General features: G+C 33.8%; 1 protein-coding gene across 4 annotated transcripts in view; it reads right to left on the reverse strand.

Annotated features, from left to right (window-relative positions):
- C5AH15orf41 (chromosome 5A C15orf41 homolog) overlaps positions 1 to 21228 on the reverse strand; it is a 123084-nt gene that overhangs the window by 48027 nt on the left and 53829 nt on the right. For 2 of the 4 annotated variants that reach the window (XM_008495249.2, XM_030452565.1), the window contains exons 6-10: positions 21165 to 21228; positions 20764 to 20813; positions 17878 to 17945; positions 12733 to 12798; positions 9580 to 9685 (exon numbers count right to left, since the gene is read on the reverse strand). The exon at positions 21165 to 21228 is cut by the window's right edge and continues 16 nt beyond it. In XM_008495249.2, the coding sequence (XP_008493471.1) occupies positions 9580 to 9685; positions 12733 to 12798; positions 17878 to 17945; positions 20764 to 20813; positions 21165 to 21228 (354 nt within the window). Of the gene's footprint in view, positions 1 to 8561; positions 8634 to 9579; positions 9686 to 12732; positions 12799 to 17877; positions 17946 to 20763; positions 20814 to 21164 lie in introns of those variants that run through there. The other 2 variants (XM_030452563.1, XM_030452564.1) reach the window with 2 other exon arrangements.

Below are 21228 nucleotides of genomic sequence, written 5' to 3' on the forward strand. Positions count from 1 at the left end.
CGTATCACAAGAAGGTTACAGATTATTTTTTTTCTTACGATATTCAGGCACACATAAGTTGCTCTCCAGAAGATTTTTTAGGGCTGTCAGACTGTTATATTATAAACAACCTTATTAGTCCTTTATAATTACAATAGGTACCTCTGGACAAGATCGAGCAGACATGACAAATGCTTCTGACTTCTTTTTAAATCGAACCTGGAAGGTCATCGCTGAACAAACAGAATGCTCTGCAACTGGGGCCATAAATTGTGAAAGCTAACAAAAAGGCAAGTTTTTTTTTTAATATTAAAAATTAAAAATATTCTGCTGTGGCTTTTCTGTATAAAATTAAGAAATAACAGAATGAAAGAGTTTTAAAAAGTAGTGAAAGAAAAAGAGATACTTGCAAACTTCAGTTTTGCACTTTTTCCTTCCAGCAACTGAACCTGTGTTTTAATATTTATGCAATGTCTTTAAAGTATTGCTTTATTTTGCAAAATTGTAAATATAATTCCTGAATGAGGTTTTAGCCATGACTGCATTTATTTTTTGTCAGCATTATGATGAAACTGTGGACAGCTAGGAAAAAACCAAAACATAACAGTCTCAAAATCTACAGGACTTGCTTGCTGTCACCATCAAATCCAACCAGCGAAAGCCTGAATGCACTACCATGCATTTTTCCTAACTTTTATCATTAAACAGTACTAGTAGTTTTGGGTTACATTTAATTTGTATGGAGATAAACAGTAGCTTAAGTGACTGGAACTGGAAACCAATTGATGGATCTCACTTTTAAATCTCATATTTTGGTGTGAAGAGGAAATGTAAGGAAATGTAAGGAATAAATTAAAAAGCTGCAAACTCTTGATGAAAATTAGTGGTATAAACCAAAAGTAAATTAAACCTTCAGTTTCTTTCCTTATAGTTAAGCTAAATGAAATTGTAAATCAACAGAAGATTTGAATCGCACTCAAATCAACAGCTTTACTTAATAAAAGTTTTAAAAGAGCTTTAAGGTCTTCTTTTGAAACAAATATGAAGTAAAAACAAAATATGAATGACTTAAAAAAGAACCATATGAGAAGCAAAACAGTAAAATCACCAAAATTCAAGCAAAGGAAATTTGAACTGAAATGTATGATGGGCAATTAAGTACCTATTTTGACAATTCTAAGTGGTCAAGTTTTTAAAGTATGACACAGAAACCTTAACCTATCTATATATGAGTGATAAATGAGGCATTTTGTGTCATTACATTCCCATAAATCACTTTCTTTAACTGCTGATGGCTTTTATCAGGTCTAACCTTTTCAAGCTTCTATCAGAGTGCTAACATTTTCAACTTTGACACATACGCAGTTTACAAATTCTGCAGCTGATTAACTCTGGACAGAAGCTCACTGCCATCATTGTCTTCTTCATGTTGGGTTACAGCTTCAGTGTCTCAAAAACTCACATGCATCCTTCAAAAGCCAGAAAAACTCACTTAATATACTGTGTTGTGTTGCCAAAGATGCAATATAGTTCTCCTTTTTAAATAAACAAATGAGAATATATTTTTCAAATTACTCTTCTACAGAGAGTCTGAAATATGTATACTTTTCACTATTTTAAAATCTAGAAAATGGTACATTTCACATTAGGAGATACAGACAGTGGGCTCAATTTTGCATGGCTTTATAATTTAAACCAGTTTGGGATCATACCAACTTGGTTATATGAAAAGTGTTGTGGTCGACATCTGTGAGGAAGATACAATAAAAGGCTGAAAAACCCCTAAATACTGTGGTGTATTATAGACAGGATATCACAAAATATTGCAGTTATAAGCTGATCATGATCATGGGCTCTCCAATCATTTTGTGGGATGCCTCATTAAATTCTCTGAACTATTTTGGAAATTTCAAAAATTATAAATGGCAGTATCCTGAAACCGTGAATTGCAAAGATTCTATTTCAGCATTACAACAATTGGAACATGAAATAAATTTAACTATAGTAGACGTGGAACACAACAAACATGAGAGCAGAAAAGAAATACATGAAATAATATTTTATCATGCATAAAGGAACCCAAAGACATGCAGGAAGTCTCTCATTCTGGAGGAAATAAAATTAAGTTACATATTCACATGACACACTCAATTTTTGCTATAAAGAGCTGATAAAATAATTGGTAAAAATCCATCTAGCTTTCTGTCTTCAAAAAAATTTTAATTTTCTGTACTATACCAACAATGAGAAGCTAGCGATAGACTAGTTGCTTATGCCTTAGCAGGATCAAGTAAGAATGTAGGAAATCTTTAGTCTAAGCACTTGCACTTCCACTATTTTTTTAATTTAAAAATGTGCAGAACATAATTTAATTCAGATGTATTGAAACAAGCAGTAAAACATTCACAGAAATGCATTTACAAGATGTAATTGATGCAGACACTGAAACAAAGCTGAAATTTAAAGAGATACTGTCTTTAATAATATTAGTCAGACTGGAAATTTTTGTGTTGCTTATGTGACCACTGAAAGCCTGGTACTTCAGATGGTATTAGTTTTGATAAGACCTAACCAGCCATCAGACCTAAATAATGAAACCTGAAGAGACAGGCCTGGACCATGCAAATACGAGTGTCCGCAGAGGCTCTCCTGCAGCTGACTGTCTCTTGCTGATAAACAACAAATCTCAGAAAAATGGGATGAAGGACAAATATATCAGCACCACAGCTAAACCAGCCTTTTAATTTCAATATTTAAGGCATAGCCGTGTACAATTAAAAAATTCTATATATTTCACACTTAGAAAAGCCGTGCAGTTACACTTTGACAGTTCAGATGTAAATCTTGGAATGTCTGTAAATACTCATGACAAAGGTGTATTTATAATTTCAAACAAGAAGAAAGATTTTATGATCTACAGAAACATATGCATCTGAACATAAACTGGTGACACTGAGGGGGGAAAAGATATTTGAATTAAAAACATTTCAATGCAAAAATATTTTTAGTATTGTTAAAATAAATTTACCTGACCCTTGGAGCAGAAATGCAAAATAAAAAAATTTACTATGTCTTCTTGTAGTGTTTAAAAAAAATACACTGACACCCACAATCATTTTGCTTTGCTACTCTGAAGCTCTATTAAGATACATGTAATGATGTGCTTAATGCAACTTATCCAAACATCCTGAGTGGCTTCTTTAATGCAAGATTCCTGGGAAAGCAAATTCTTCTGCTCTGGAAACACGAATACATATTTTGCAATCTCCCAGGATAAACAAAATGTGGGTAGTTTCAATATATACTTTACAGTCTCATCTTTAATCAAGAAAGGCTGCTCTAACAGTGGCTGAACAGTAAGCTGGGACTCCACTGTGAAGCTATTTCTTTTTGCCTAAGCCACAAGGAATTTGTGCAACCCTGTGTAAATGTGACTGGTGTCCAGTAACTGGCCAGGGACTACTGAATCTACTAATTTTATGCCCCAAATTTCTCTTAAGCTTGAGCACTGTCTCATGTTTTTACATGCTTTATTTACTGTAAGTTCTATCTGTAATCAGGTATTGACATTATTTACTTTTTTCCTATAACAGTACAAATGGTTTTGTATTCTACATATATCAGTTTATCATTTAATATACTAAGGGCTGTTTAAGACACAACTAAATTCCTCCACCTCTTGGACCTTTTTTGAAAAATTTACTGGATGCTCAATATATATAATATTCAATAGCATGTGAGAATAATTTTTATGCAACTCTGATAGTTAGAAAGATAGATAACTCAATTATTAGATCATCTATCAAAATATTCAGATGTATAAGAGGCTACTAAAAAGATTGATGACTGAGAAAGTCCACTGATTCTCTAGCCATCATATTCACACATTTGGCTAGACAACATTTTTCGCTGCCTTCACAAGCAAGCTTCATTACCCATCACTCCACTGAAAAGAGTTTATTATGAGGCTGCCATCTTGGCAAGACTATTATTTAGATGATAAATGTTGGGGGGAAAAGTGTGTCTAGATTTTTTTTTTAAAATATGAGCTTTTTGACAGATAAAACAAACAGCATCTACATTTCTAATTAACTTAAATTTGGCATATACAAATACAGGTCAGTAAAGCTATGATATGCTACTAGATTATCTTCTGTTTGAATCTTGCCCTTAATTTGTAAAATGTAAATTAACTAATTAGAAGAAAAGCAGCATTATTTGTGACAAAATGCTTCTTCTATGTCTTTGCTTTGTGACATTTATGATCAACCGTATTCCCTTATTCTAACTTCCAATACATGTATAATTATGCTCATATTAATTTATTGGGTTATTTGTATTTTAAACCAAATGAAAAATTCAGTTTTCTGAAAGCAAAGAAGCTCAACACACTGCAACATGCAGCTAAATTATACACTTGCCCGCTTTACTTCATTGGCAATATGCTGTTTGCATGCATATGTTGCATGAATATAGGTATGAAGGTACTACATTCAGTGTTCCATTGCCTGACTTAAAGGAAAATCTCTATTGGTAGTCTTAAATTTTCCTCCAAATCTCTGTATCCTTCCTGTGCACGATGCGTGGTAATACTAATATACTTCTGCTTTGTTTGTTAGTAATAAGAGTTAAATTTTGCTTTATATCCCTACTTCCCTCCTCAATTACCATTTGAAATGGATTAGACTAACAAATATAGAATTACATTAAGGAAGGGGTGGTTGGACATGTGTGTTTCTGACCTTGTTAAACGAAAAATATATGATATCATAGTTTACAGGAAGACTCTCTGCTTTGCTTTGGTTTTAACTATTACTAGGTAGATAAAGACTCAACACTAAGAAATACATTGAAAATGTCAGATGTAAATGTCAATTAAAAATTACAAGGAATTCTGAAAGATAAGGTCTGTGGGGGGTTGACATTCTTTGACATAGTAGAGTGTCTGCAACCAGGCCTTTGGCAAGCATAGCAGGATCTATGCTGTCAGCTCTTATTGTACATAAACTTCGATGCTTGCCTAATCTGAATGAGAAATACCAGGAAAATTGGAGGTGAAGACTTGCAGTAATGTGGATGGAAACGGAAAATGCACAAGCTACACTACAGGAGTCCCTGTGACATAGTAATATTTAAGAGAGTAGAAAAAATAAAAGGAAAAAAACATGGCTACGTGGTGCTTAATTTAGTGCCTTAAAAGTTGAGAATATAAAAATTTAGCAGTAAACAAAACTTAAGTAATAGAATTAAATTATAAAAATATCCTATATATAAATTATCTTAGGAGAACAATGCATGAAAATATATACTTACTAGCCAATTATTCAAAGGTAAATGCTAGTATTAGTATGGTACAGTCTGTTCTTTATTTGCTTAGACAAAAACTAGTTTTGCTAGAAAGTAAAGGAATCTAAATGCTCAGCCAAACAATTAACATCATAGCAATGCTAGGCATGAGTTGTAGTCTTAATGGAAAATACTTTCATGCTCTTGTATTAAAGAGGAAATGACCAGTAAAATCTAAAAAACCCAAACTTTTGAGTCAAGGAAAAAAAAAATTTTTTTTCATAAATTACATTATTTGTATATGGTTCATGTGTCATTGAATAAAGATAACAACAGTTCATGTCAAATGCAGTTAAAAATAAACTAAATATATCTAGAATGTGAAGTGCAGAGAAGTGGTTATACATATATGTGTGCATGTGAGTGTACACATAGTTTTATCTTGCAGGAAAACACGGAATTTTAGCATCTTCACAGAGTAAACTACTGAATCAGCAAACTAGTAGAAAACACTGCTTTTGATTCTACTCTTGTCTAAAACCAGACATAGCTCACTCAGTGCTACTAAGGTTACAAAGTTGGTATGGCAAATTTTAAGAAGTGAATTCTTCATGAAGAAATTTATCTATACACAGTCCTAAGCTGCAAAATCATCATAAACTCTCTTCTATCTACATCCATTTTTAAGATTAATTTACTTATATCAAGTGGAGATGGGAGGGAGACAAAAAGGAGCAGGGTAAAACCCAGCATGTGTGAAAATCTACAAGCAGTAGATAGCTAAACAAACCCTAAGTCCCTTAGTGTTGCAGTAAGGTCAAAACCTTTCAGCATTGTACCAGTGTGTCAAAATATGTCAACAAACCATCATACTGCAAGAAGAAGAATGACCTTTCAGCTCTTTATGTTTGGGCTGCCAATGAAGCTTTGGATACTGGGTATGCATGAACAGTTTTCCTAGCCACTTGACAAATGCAACTCCCAAGGTTTCCTCCAAGTCAAGCTGTTATACCACTGGCTTTCAATTTACCAGTACAAATTTTAAACTATTTGCAATTGGAAAAAACTGATCTTGTTATAGAACAGACATCCATAAACCCTCAGCATACATCCCTCTTCCCCTATCACCTACAATCAGACAACAATTATTAAACAGTCTTCACAGTATCATGTGAAACCATTATAAACAGCTGAAGAGAAAAAAAAAGTCTGTTTCAGTCTTTGTTCACATATGATTGATCCTTGTAGCCCACTGCAAAGGAATTTGAACAGAACATCCTTGTCAAAAAACCCTGAGAACACATCAGCTGTGTTTGTGACTGAAACACAATCCTTTACATTTTTTCTAACTGCATTTATCTGAAACACCTACAGGACTCTATGAAAATTTTACTATGACTGTTAGTTTTAAACTGAAGTCTAAAGATCAGACATAATGTGTTAATTAACAACACAACCATGAATGTAGGCTTCCAAAAAGTGTGGTTACTATCTTAAAATTACTTATAGGAAACTTTCATTTATTCTTTTCAAAAAAGCAGAAGCACAGGACATTTAGAATGCAAACAAATGGGAGAAGAAATTTAGTACAGGGATGTCTTACCATTCTCATTCAAAGAGAAGATGAAATGCTTCTCTCACTATGTGAAATTACCTTTAGTTTAATATCAGTGTCAAAGATGACATTTTCCTACTGTCTTCTTTAAATACAGTGAAGTTTCCTTAGCTATTAACACCATCAAGCTTTCTCTTGAGACTCTTTAGAAATTACATTCCAGAATGTACATATACCTTAGCCAGGCCTGCAGAAGACAGAAAATGTAAATTGCTGGATTGGAGTGTATATCTCCTTATAGCAAGTCACTGACAGTGCACCCCCTAATTACTATTTAAACCATGTGTTGTTGATCTCTATGTGCCTCTTAGAAAAAAGCAGTCATGCCTCTCAGTTCTGACTGTTTAACAGTCTTTTACAGCCAGGACTCCAATTTTTAATTTAAGTTAGAAAAAAATTATAAAATTAGACACTAGGGAAAAACAAAAGAAACAGCAGCATTCAGTTAAACACCAAAATATTTTAAAACATGTTCTCAGACCATGCTTTAAAATATAATCTGTGTTACCTCCTGTTCATGTTCTCCAAATCACTTCTCACAACACAAACTATTCAACAATTTTTATCCTTATGGTTCTAAGAAATATACCAATGTAGGACAGCAAAGAAGGGAAGGTATGGTACTGATTACACGTGCACAAAGCAACTGTGTTTTGCATATGCAGTTGTCATGTCTGCCTGGTGGCAGTGAAAACTATAGTCTGCTCAGTGGATTCCACCATTTTGAAGGAAGAAACATATTGAAAAAAGGAATTATGTAAGTACATGAATAATTTTATACTAAGTTTGTTCAGCATATAAAACCACTTTTTTTTTTTTTTCTAAAAAAAAGCACTCTGCAGATTCAGTCTGGGAATATCCAAGACCAAACTTGTCTTTTCCTTTTTCTTTATTATCAAAAATTCTCAATATCTAAACAGCATTCTAAATTACAACTGTGAAAAACCACTGACAAGGTACACTTTGTACATTTTTAATGTGAAGCTTAATTTGAAGATGAGGCTGCAGTGCAGCACTGCAACTGAAAATTGCTTAACAATACCATTGATGTATGAGCCATAAAAAGCCTTGCTAAGCTGTCCCTGCAGAACTCGGAGTAATAAAAAGGTGTTCTTTTGCACTGAGGTGAACAGACATGGTTGACTGCATCTAGGGAGCTGTTCTGTTAAATGAGAAAGTGCCATTTCTTTCCTGTCACTACAGACCAATTTAAGAGACTCACAGATTTAGTTAGCACAGAGTAGAGGGTTTAATGAAATACACACATAACAGCAAACAATCCACAACTATGTTCAAAGCTTTCAGTCAGATTGTGTGCAGAATTAAACTTACATCTGTGACAGACATGGGAAAAAACCTAGAAACTTTTTCAGTCTCACTTCTGCTTTTCAGAGAAACAAACAGACAAAAACATGAATGGAAAAGATCTAAAGCCTCTTATCTTCATTTCTTGCAAAATATCTAGACATGTATTTCTACCCACATCTAAGAGGCAATGTTACGGGTTTTCTCTCCAATTTATATTCACCTTCAAGCTCAAATCAACAGACTATGTTTTCAAAACCCTAAACTATTAGCTGAGTATCATGATCTCTCTATTGTGAACTGATACTTCTATAGATGATTCCTCCTCCAAGAGGCAAGGAGACACACAGGTGTGGTGGATGGACTGGGAAGTTGTCTCTCACTTGAGTGGTCCCTCCATAAGCTGATTAAATGATTCAAAATTGATTCACAGTTTGAGCATCAACACCTGAGAATTTTCATATCAGTAGTTTCAGAGAACAATGACAGTTATCTGCCTAACTTACATGCAGCCTAATCTATCAACAAGTATTCCTTAACCCAACTGTCATTACATTAGAATAAGCTGCAGTACCTCAGAATTCATTTGTCAAGAAAGATAATGTGGTGTTGTTATTTTGGCCAAGCAGTATCAAAATCACAACTAAGAGGATTTTTTTTTAAAAAAAAAAAAACCCACAGAAATCTTCCTGATTTCCATAGTCAGCCTATCACCAAATTCTGGATTTAGGGAGTGACTGATCTCAATAAGATTTCTAGTTTGCTTTATATGAATGTAAACTCACTATATCTAAGAATCAATAATTTTTGTAGTAATTTTCAATATAAACAGCAATAACAATAATTGACAAAATCACAAAACTACTTCCAACACAGTCTCACGGACTGGAATATTAATTCAGTCTAGCTTCTTTGACATTAAAGGTACTTGACTGACTGCTCATTGAGAGATGTTATTTGACTTTCAAAGTTGCAATATTAGTTAGTACATGATAAAATCATATTTAACACCTTGGAGTCCTTACAAAATGTTACAGCAAAATCCACCTTTAAAGTCAGGTACAAAAAAAATTGATATATAACTTCTATACCAATGTCCTGGTTTGGGCCAGAACAGAGCTAATTTTCTGTCTTGTAAACTGTGACATTATTCTGTCACCAAGCATCACTATAAAATTGCCATATATATCTGCTGCATATTAACATGTATGTGTATTTTTCAGAAATGTCAGCATTGTAACTTGACATACTAATTAATGACATTCAAAATGCCAGATTATTAACATGTATTTTGTTCACATGGCTTAATACAAAAATCACAAGTACTTTTTTCCAGTAACTTCTTTTAAAAACACATTCCTATTTGTCTGTAAGAAAATCTAACAGAAATGTACCTGTTCCAGTAGCTCCAAAACTGGTCTTGCAAGTAGGCTTGGTGGCTACTTTCATCACCAAATGAGGCTTTGCTTTCAATCCAGTGAATTATGTGTCCCTCAACAGCTAGAGTGACAGCAGAAAAAAAAGTGAACTATGAAAATCAAACTCAAAAGCCTCTAAGAATGTGTTTAAGAATATCCTATTGACCTCCCCATCTTTCACAAAATTCATTTTTGCAACAGAGTTACATACTTGTAAAAATATCCTTCAAATATGCATATAGGACATTTTTAAAAAAAATAAAGTACCAGAAAATAAATGGGTAATTATATCCATTTCAGTTTAATAACAGCCTGTTCTGCATTGATTCTAAGACAAACAGAATGTAAAGAAGAAGAGACTAGACTCAGGGTGCAGTTGTCCCTTACTGCTGGAAAGGAGTTGTCAGGTAAGAAATTGAAAACCTTTAGTAAATAACAACAGTTAGCTAAGCTCTTAAAGACAGAAAATTCTCACCAATTCAGAGTGGACGGTGTAAGAATGGATAGAAATTTTATCATAGATATATATATCTGTTTCCTTATTTTTGCAAAACCAGTAATGCTTAACTAGAAAATGTGATCTTGAATTTCATGTTTCTTTCAATGCCACAGGATTTGATTTACTTTACATCTTTCCTGATTTCTTGCAGAACTAAACTTCTATCATTAATAAAATTATTTTTTTTTCCTTTTAGTAAAAGGAAAGTCTTCTTTGAAATTAACAATCTAATTTTGCAGGAGAAATTGATTCCCCCTGAAACATCGTTCTTTCTCCAAAACATAATATGGGGTATCACTACTGAAGTCTTTAAAAATGTTTCCTTTATTTTGAGTTTCCTCTGATATCCACTGCCATGATGTCTTAGCCTCTATTTGACCTGGGATGAGGTATTCAAAGGGCATGCAGACCCAGAAGCACAATACAGAAAGGTAGAAGAGGCTGTGACAGCACATGAATGACCACAGACTGTAAAATTACTCAGGAAATCTGGGTAAATGACTCATGGAGTGACCACGCTTAAGTTTCACAAGCCACCACTACGCTGCTGTAAGTAACTAAGTTAACCTGTGCAAGGCCTATGCTCCTACATCACCCCTCAAAAGTCCTTAGACCCCAGGAGATACAATAGCTGAGGCATAAACTCTGTAGTCAAATGAGAAACAATTTCTAAGAAACATCTGCCTCTCCTAGCAATGTATTGAGTCCTGAAGAAGAGAGTACAAGGACTCTCTTAGTTCAGATCAGATAACAGATAGAAAATTATTTCCTACCAATCTCAAGTGACCAAAGTAATTTGTAGAAAGTAATGCATTATCACTATTCAGAAGTTTAGAGACAAATTCATGCAAACAAATCAATGGCTATTTTTAACCTTCTTTCTAAAGGGGTGATATTACAAACCAAAGAATTCTTCTCGTTGTTTCCCAGTTTCACCTCTCAAGTGTTAAAAACATTATCTCCATCTACCTGCTTTTGTTTTTTCCATCTGATAAAGCTCCTGACTTGATGGGATATAATCTTATCTATTCCTAATATAATAGTGAGTGTATCTTAATACCAAGTATTTATTGTTTCTATTATGGTTCACACTGTTTGGGGATCTTATCGATGTGTACCACTATGTGTAGGGCACGTGTTGAGAAGATGGAGCCAGGCTCTCTTTGGTGGCCAGAGGTGCCAGAGAGGTTGTGGAGTCTCCATCCTTGGAGAAAATCAAAACCATATGGACACAGCAGCCTGTTCTAGATGACTCTGCTTGAGCAAATGACCACCAAAAAGGTCCTTTCCAGCTTCAACCATTCTATGATTTTATAATTTCACAATCTTACTTGCTAACTTAAGACTTGATTAAAAAAACCTGTTCCTTCATCCCCTCACAAGTCCCTGGTATCTCACTGAGTCCCTTCACAAATAAAAAGATAGAGAAATGAAGAAGTAGGAATTAATTGAAAACTCTCCAAGAGTGGCTTAACAAGAGTGAACTGCAGATCTTTAGGATGTCAAATCTCACTGTTTCAGATATGAAGTCATGTAGCTACAAAGGAACTTTTTTTTTTGTAGACACAACTCTTATTCACATCACTACTGTTTTTCTTTTTTGGAAATGTGATTAGGAATACAAACACCATTGACCTCAGGAAAGTCTTTAAAATCTTTTCAGAAGACTCTTGTAGACACAGTTTATCTTTTGGATAACAGATAATTGTGCTGAAAGATGGTATTTCAAGCACTTCCAAGTAGTGAAACATTTTATAGTAACTACTCAATTCTTTTCACCATTGCACAAATCACTATCTCAGTAAAAATTCAAACCACTGTCAACTTAAAGAACAAACAAACCAGTCATGTTTATGATCTCCACATGGTTTCAGCCTTCTTATTTTTTCCTACAGACACAACAGTAGGCATCTGCACAGACAGGTGCTGCATTCTGTGGAGGTGAAGTCTTTTGGCAGGAAAGTCAATTTACAACAAGTGATTAATAACCCTTTACACTTGGGCAACATGGATGTTTTTTTTTCCATGGCCCAGCCACTATGTTATCTGATTACCTTCTTACATGGCCTCATGACCAGAAAATGTAGATGAACTTTGACATGACATTTATACCTATTTTTATGCCTTCTTGCTATTCAGGCTTTTAAGAAACAATAGACAACTGCACAGTGAAACTTAGGTGCAATGTGATGGCAAAAGAACAGCTGAACAATGACAAACCTTTACACAAGGTCCTATAGGTATAATGGTTAAATTGCTAAGACTGGTTTGAACTGATTTGGGCTGGAAGTGTAAGACAATTACTGTTAAATCAGAATTGAGCTCATAAAGAAGGGGGCATAGCAGGTTAAAGGGAGTAGGGATTTGGGGGATTCTCATTTTCTTTTATTTTTCTTTTGTGATAATGAGAAAAAATTATGTAAAGACCAAAGAGGAAACACTCTGTTTTGGTGTTGACCAAACCCCAAACCTCTCTGATCAAAACCTGCAGCTCTTAAAATTATTGGGTAACTACTGAAAAAAAGAGAATAATTTGCTGTATCCTATAATATACTCCACTTAAGTAGCCATAATATTTTAGCATGAACATTTCTACACAAAATAAGAAAAAGATCTTAAAAAAGACTTACCTACTGGCACTTCCAAGATAAAGTCTGGAGTTTTGTCATAACCCTTTGCACGAAGCTGATCTTCAGCTATTTGAGAAGAACAAGAACTACTGTTTATAAAAGTATTCTATTAAGTAGACAGCAGTATAATTAATTTCATTTTAAATAAGAGTGCAAGAATTACTAATGCAGTAGTACATATCTTTCTTATGCATGCAACGCTGTGTCAGATTAAATGAACCTTTGTAGAAAACCTAAAGCATGGATATAAAAATGCTTCTTTGTCATCCCTGCATTTTTATGTCTTCATTATAAACATCATTAATTCAAGCTGTCATACAGTACTTTATAACCCTCAGATACACAAAATAAAGAGGTATATTTGCTGACTGAAAGAAGAGTCTCCCCACATCAGGAAGCTAAGATTAAACCAACCAATACCACAACTGTAGATAGACTGTAGCTGCTTTCTTGGGTTTATTTTAGTGTTAGCATAAAGTTGTTGAAAAAGGAACAAGAAAATCCCTCTTATCCAGAAATAAATTAATAAAAGACCAGAGAAGCCATAATTCCAGTTTTTCTTGCATCCTGTCTTCTATACAGAACACACAAAGATTGAGAAAATCTGTTAAGAGTAATGGTACAACTCTACTGCTTACAAATATTAGAGCTGAGTATTTCAAGAAACAATAGCAAGATAAAACCACAAAAGAGAAAAGATGCTTCCCTTAAAACCAAACCAAACCAAACCAAAAAACCCCCCGAAAACAACGTAAAGATGACAAGGCAAGCCCTTAATATTTTCTAAACTGTTGTCCTTGATTTCTGATACAATTACAGTGGTATTTCTGAAACACCATTTCTCCATTAGAATTTGGAGTGACCTGGTCATTCAATTCCAGGCATGGCATTCTGTCTTCAGCCAAGCTCAACTAATGGCACTACCTAGTAACAAGTAAGGCTGTGTAGCCCCTTAACACCTACTGGGCTGTTGACATTGTCATGCATCCCATTCGCCTTTCTACATCACCTTTGATTAAAATTAATGGTCCATTCTCACTGTTGGGTAGCTTATTTCCAATCCATTTATCAGGTTAGGACAGTAGTTTCATGGCCAGTGTTCAGAACTCAGTTTTAGAATACTTTGTGCACATCCTGAAAGGTCAGCAGTTTGAGTTCAAGTAACATTTTAACAACAAGAAAAACACACAGTTTTAAAAATCAAAATATTTTTTAAGTGCCTAAAGCCAACTTCCCTCCTCTTTCTCATTGAAGAACATGTCAGAAGTGAATACAGTAAATTGATACTGAAAGTGGAAAAGGAGTTATTTCAGAAAGTTATATATTCAGTTAAGTGTAAATGGCAATAGCCGTTTATTCTTTTTGATAGCTACAGTGTTTATTTTGAAATTTAGAAGTATTTCTTCACTGTAGGCACACTATGTTTCAAATACAAGTGTTTACACTGCAAAATTTCATTATATTCCTCAATCAGCTATAAAACACTTCTAGGATTTGGAGACAGACTTGGTTATTGGGTATTTTTCAAAGATTATCAGGTATATGGATAAAAGATTTTTAGATTAGCAAGCTTCTAATTTAACAGAAACTATGAATAGTGAGTTTTATGCCATAACAGAAAAATGAATTAGTGGTCTAAATAATGTCTTCATCTTGATAAAAATAAAGAACAATCTATTTTTATTCATCTCTATTGAATGTAACATGCTCTTTATTGTTTAAAACAGACTCAAAAAGACAATATAATGTACCTGCTGAAATTTTCATTATTTCAGAACACACAAATGGCAATAGAAAGTTCAGTCTTTTCTATCACATCTAAAAAATGCTAGTATCACAAATTCAGGGAAATGTGTGTTAAATCACCAAAAATCAGGACGGATATGAGAACATTTCACTGTCAATGTGGCAGGCCTCTGAACTGGAGTTTGCATCAGCATTACACTTTTAATATTCTTCAGTAGAGTCTTTTTTTCAAGGATGCCAGACTACTTTTAAAATCCTTTGGCAATAATTCATGGATTTAAAAGGAACACGTTTTTTGTTTTAAATCTGTTTCTGTATGTTTTCACCTGGTTTCGCCTAAAATTTTCCATTGTGATAAACATAGAAAAATGTTAAAAGCATGTAAAAAACAGGTTTATTGTTGATGTCAGTTGGCTGTCATGAGCAGCAGCCTAATTCTATATTACTCTTTCTTCCAGCATTTTTAAGCTTTATAATTTTGAGAGGAAAACAAAGCAAATTATAGAAACTCCTCACAATCATCATCTGCTTTTTCCTTTTTTAAAAAAAAAAACAAACAAGAAAACAAAAGAAAATATGTTCTAGCTTTTCAGACCTGGTATGTTTCAGATTAGCTCAGAAACTATAGAGATAGCATTCTGCACCTTAAGAAATCTTTTAGCTCTTGCTTGGATGAAGAGAAAATTTCCCAATGGCTTGAAGCCAGCCCACAGCTGCTTTGACAGTTTCATTTATGCATCCTCAGATTTGAAATTACATTGAAGCAGAACTAATAATTAGTTATTCTACAGATTTGCTGTTAATTTAGATTTCCAATAAAAGTGGAGCTTGATCTTTACCATAACTTCACACTCAAGCATAACAATTTAATTCATCATTGTTCATAAACTAGCCTCTGGATACAAAAAATAAACCAAACATTCTTCTACTGGTGCATGAATAAGCAGCAACTGAAAATTTGAGATTACAGAAGAAAAAAATTATCAGATTTTATGATTTATATCCAGGCTACTCCTGAGTGACATCATGGTGGGAAACAGGCAAGAATGAGGTTCCAAAGGTCAGTATCTTCCCATTATAGCTGAAACGATATATTCATGGTGAAGATATAAAAAAAAAATGAAAGTCCTATCTAGAATTTCTGGCATTTCACTATGGCATTTGAAGCTGTTAGCCTGTTTTGGGAGAAGTATTCCATTGATCACTCTGATCTCAGGCAAACTAATAAATACTTGAGAGCTGTCTTCTTGATGAAAAGAGGACATGGTATGTGATGTGTTTCATATGTTCAGTGGGTTATGTAAAGCCCATTAGTTTCTATAGGTTTCCAATCACTTTCTGGGTTAATCTGAAGGTGTTCCTTCTGAGCTGTAGATTTTGAAAGCCAGTTGCTCTAAAACCAAACAAATCACATCCCAGACCTGAAAAGCTGTTTCATACTCCAAGACTGTACTGGGGGAATTTATATTCACTGTGTCCTTTAACTGCGCTTTCTTCTGTAACAGACTTTCTGTTGCTCAGGTGAATGTAGCTGATCCAAAAAATTTACTATTCTTGAGAAATAATACACTGGAATAGTATGCTAACATGAAAATTGCAAGGAATCTGTTTCTTTAATACATGTTAAAAAGTAATGGCACTGTGAATACAGCAATTTCAGGCATAAGCTATCTTCAAAATTGGAATGCAGTCTTACTCAAAGCCTGAATTTGTTGACCTGTAGGAAATACCACCAGTTCTTCTATATTCATGGGCTTTCTTCAAGCAGTTTTAGAACTAATTTTTCAGAAAGGAGAGATCTTACTGTGAGGGCTTCATTTGTAGATACTTAGGAAAAGATTTTTTTTTTTCCAAAAAATAAATCACACCTAGAACCTTAGAAACACATGCAATGCACAGAAAAAATTCAAAACACAACCATAAGCATATCATAAGTTACGACTAAGGATGCTTCAGAATACATAAAATGTAAACAATAACTTAATCTCCCCCATTTATATCTTCATATTCCAATGAGTTAACCCATTCTACTTTGATTTGACAGCACAATTTTTTTAAAGCTGACTTCTAAAGACAAAATTGATGCTTACCCAGGGTCACGAAACACTAAAATTTAAATACACTTATTTGTGTACTACACAAGCTTCCACAAGCCAGATAAAATGATAATTGTTGGGTTGAGGATCCATTAGTGAGTCATTTAGTCCATTCCCTTGTACTGTGACAGGACTGATTTCATTACCAGCTTTGATGGATGAGTGTCAAGTCTAGCCCTGAATTTTTCATTGAAGGTGATTCCATAACCTTCCCTGGCAGCTTGTTTTATACTTATTGTCCCCAGAATTGTTTAGTATTTTAATTCAACATCATCTCTGCAATTACAGATTCAGCCTATTGCCTGTATCTCTGCTCCTCTAGCCAAGCAGGAAAAGCTACCTCCTCACATTTTTATAGTATCATTAGCAAGTCTGCATGCAAAAGTTATTCCTGTCTTTTTTTCCATTTTTCTCTAAAAGAAGAGAGCACACTAACTCTCTTCTTTAATCATATGGACAAGCCTGTTAAAAACTTTAATATTTCTTCTAATTTTTAAAGTTTGTTTAAGGTCTCAAAATTCTTAACTTCTCTCCTAAAAGATCATAGTTTCTGGTAAAACCAGCAAAATTCCTAGATCACACAAATTTAGCACAACACTCAACCCCTAACAGAAGACATCATTTCATTTTGTTAATGTCTCTTTTTCACTTTGTTACTCTCTCTAAGGGCACTCAGATTTAAGAAGTCACTGTTAAGTTTATTATCAAAATAAGAGAAATGATGCTTTAAACAGTAATTATTGGTTTAATGGCACTCATATACAAGAAACATAGCGCAGGCTAAAAGAAAAGATGAAAATAACTATTAACCCTTAAAATAACTTTCAATAGATGGCAAAAAGAGTGCTTGTATTAGTTGGGAGGCAGGGAGTAAAAAATCAGCAGAAAGTGCAGAGAGAGCTAAATGAGTGAATCCTCTAGCAGTTCTTTAATACATAAAGCATTTTGAAGCTAATATTTCTTATGCTTCCTCCTAAGTCTCATAAGGCCTAGATTATGGCTAATATCTCATGACACCAAAAGTAATACTGCAGCAGATATTAAAGCATTTTTTTCAGCTACTTATTCTATAAAATATTAATTGCAAGCCCGTGCATGTGCTGTATATATAGGGTATTAGGTAACTGAGTTCCTGCTCAGTTCTAAATCAATAAAAGATAACATGTACGACATCAGTCATTTTTTATTCTTCCTTTACTACATAATACAAAGAGTGTTGAGGCTTATTTTCGTCTTAAGTAAATCTTCATGGAGATCTTTGAAGTTAAGGATTCACTGGCTAGCCTCTACTACAGATTCTTACCTATGAAAGAGAGATTTTTTTCCAAAAGCATTTCTCGTAGCAAGACTTCATGTTCATGCCCAATAGCACTGATAGCTTTAGGTTAAGGAAGACAAGATTACATTGGAAAAGAACCAGCTTCAGAAAAACATCATAGGTAAGGTAATTAATCATAAAATCTATTTCTCTTCATCCACACTTCAGAAGCAATCAGTGATTTGAATTCTAAGTTTTAAAATTCATTACAGGGATTTTAAGAGGCATTTTAAGAGCATTTAGCATTTTGTGATAATCAGACTACTGTATCTCAGCATACAAATAAGGGTAATATTTGAGTATTACCCTTAAAAGATTACTATTAAGTAATATTCAATACTATTTGTTAAAATTCAATATTTGTAATATTCCATACACTAACTTAAAAGAAAATCTAAGCCTAAAACATCTTGTTAAATAACTTTTAGGATGCTTTCTACTGACTATTCTATCAAGTCTAATTCAGCAAAGAATGAAATAAACTGTTTTTTTCTCCATATTATGAAATTCATAGGCATAACACCCATCTGAAACATATTACTGTAACAAAATATTCTTTTAATTGATTTTTCAGAAGCATGAACTAATGTCAGGGAAGGATTAAATAGTATTTTATATTTTACAGTGAAGTTCTTTTCACTTCAGTGATGGCCTGTTGGTCCAGTGTGCTATTCTTAGCAAGATTTTAAAAAGTCACTCCACTGAGTATTTTTAATGTATCCTCCCTGAAGGTCAAAGTCCTGTTCTGGAAACTTTTGAGCAGAATCTTATGGGACATCATGATAAAGAATCTTCTATTAAAAACAGTTAACTTCCTAATTCTGTTTAGAATATATTCTCAAAACTTAAAACTGCAGATCATCTTACTGTTAGGGTTAATTACTTAACTCACAGCAATACTTTACACCAAATAGGAAAAATCCTAATTGTATGTTATCGTTTCATATAAACATAGAGTTTTTATCAATTGAAACTATGTATTATTGTAAACATAACAGCATTATAGAAGGGGAAAATGAAGAACAGCTAAAACATAAGAAAAATACTGCAAACAGAACTTATAATGCATCATAAGCAGAAACACTTAGACCTAGTCTATAATAATACCTGTTATTGATGTATGGCAATGACCATGGGGCAAAACTTGTAAATAACCTCACAAGCCATTTTCTGCTCATGCAATCTAGCAGCCTGGTTTCCCGTAAGCATCTGAACTATTACTGAAAAATAGCCTCTTGGCATTTACAAAGAGGTTGACTTCATACTTTAGTCCATGCATATACAATTAGATAGTTATATTTAAAATCAATATGCAATCCTTCAGAAGACATTATGCTTTTAAAATCTTAACTTTAAATTGATTTTAAACTATTTTATGCACCTCAAAATTAACATCTAATTCAGCAACATAGTTGCAGATAATGCACTCATACAGTTCAGTATTAAACTTTTCTATACGAAATCAAGTTGGAAAACTCATTATTTTCACTATTTCACTGAATATTCAGTAACTTCATTTGAACCAGAATCTGAAGAGGACAGAAAATACCTTTTAAATCTGTGGTCAAGTTATTCTTAAAAAATGTCCAGGTGTTGTTATTACTTTTTAACATGACACTTTCAAAAGATTATAGACAGATTGTTCATCAAAAAAATACTAATCTTGGAATTCTGGATATGAAAATTAGTGATCAACAAGCTTTTTAAAAGTTTAACCTACACTTTCAGAGAACTGTGTTCAATTTTGAGGACAGTTTGGTTAATACTTTATTTTAAAACCACAAAACACAAATAAAATTAGAACTGTATCCTGTTGCCATTAAAGAAGTCTACAGTAGACAGCAGGCAAGTATTTTTGGTGGAAAGAATAGATTTTTAAGGGGTGAACACCACAAGCATAACAACCACAAATTTTTTTTTTTCATGACTAATCACTTCAGCTATCCTATCCTGCAACTGTTCAGTGAAATCAATATCTTCCCCCAAATTGCATGCAAAGGATGCTCTAGGCTTGGAAAGGCATTGCCTTGCTAGCCTGCTCAGTGATGGCAGGCCGTGATTTTGTAATTTTTCTATTGGTAGCAGACTAAAACAGAAGAGCTACTCATTCAGGACTTTATTAAAACAAATTTGGGGTCACAGCGATCATTTCTAACAAACTAAAATCTTAATATTGACTACTTAGTACTGTGTGGAGCTTCCTCCTTATTCTCATTGGATACTGAGGAACTCTAATTAACCAAGAAACACTAAAAAAAAGCCCACAAAACCAAAAAACCCAACAAACCGCAAAATTGAAATTACACAGGCTTTTTTCTACAACTAGCCTCATCTCTGCTAAGAAGAAACGATAGTAAAAGAACTGCATTAGAATGTCCATAGAAGCTTAAAAATACTAATCGGTCAACCACACCTGAATTGCACTTGAAAACATTCCAGTTACAACAGATACTTATAAAAAAGCAATGCCATAATGTCAAACACCATCTATGCAGTTTAAGAATTTAATGACAGAATAGTTGAGATTGGAAGGTACTACCAGGTATCTCATCCATCCACCGCTCAAAGCATGGTCAACTTGTTGGAACAGAAAACCAGACATGCACTACAACTAATCAAAACCAAAGACATTCGATCAGGCACATGAACACGTAGCCACCAAACTGACAACTTCTCCTGGTCCATCTGTTTTTTCTTAAACAGTATAAAAGAAAGCTCTGCAGTGACCCTCTAGCTGATTGAATGTAAAACAGAGGAGTATGAAATGTGTTTTGTGAAGCAGAACTTTATGTCAGGTTAAAGCTAGACACGTCTTTTCCACACAGACTAAGCTCGTCAATTGTGCACCTAAAATTTTATGGGAAAGGATACTGTTTGATGCAGTCCACCAGTGGTCCATAACAACAGTCATTCACTGTACACTGCAGACAAATAAGAGAAGTAGTATAGCAACGGGCAACTACAAAACCATTATAGTTAAACGGTATCTTAAAACCAGTAATTACTTTTCTTCAAAAAGGCTATCGGATGCTGTTCAGATTTAATCACAGAAAACAAAAACTGCATGCTTTTATTCACTACAAAAGCAAGCTATTAAAAAGTGAAATGCTCCCCTCACAAATATTGCATTGCCATTTATGGTGCACCCTGACCTCACTGATAGTTTATGATGACAGTAATTAAATGAGGTTTAAAATCTTTTACTCTGCTAGGCAGATAACAGCATTGCCACTGGAAAAAAACAAAAACAAAAAGACAACTGTGATTAATACCTGATAGACTTGATTTGCTAGAACTCCATCTGGAATCTGAGAAGGGTCCCGTAGCATACTATTT

Source organism: Calypte anna, chromosome 5A, assembly GCF_003957555.1.
Source record: "Calypte anna isolate BGI_N300 chromosome 5A, bCalAnn1_v1.p, whole genome shotgun sequence".
Lineage (NCBI taxonomy): Eukaryota > Metazoa > Chordata > Aves > Apodiformes > Trochilidae > Calypte > Calypte anna.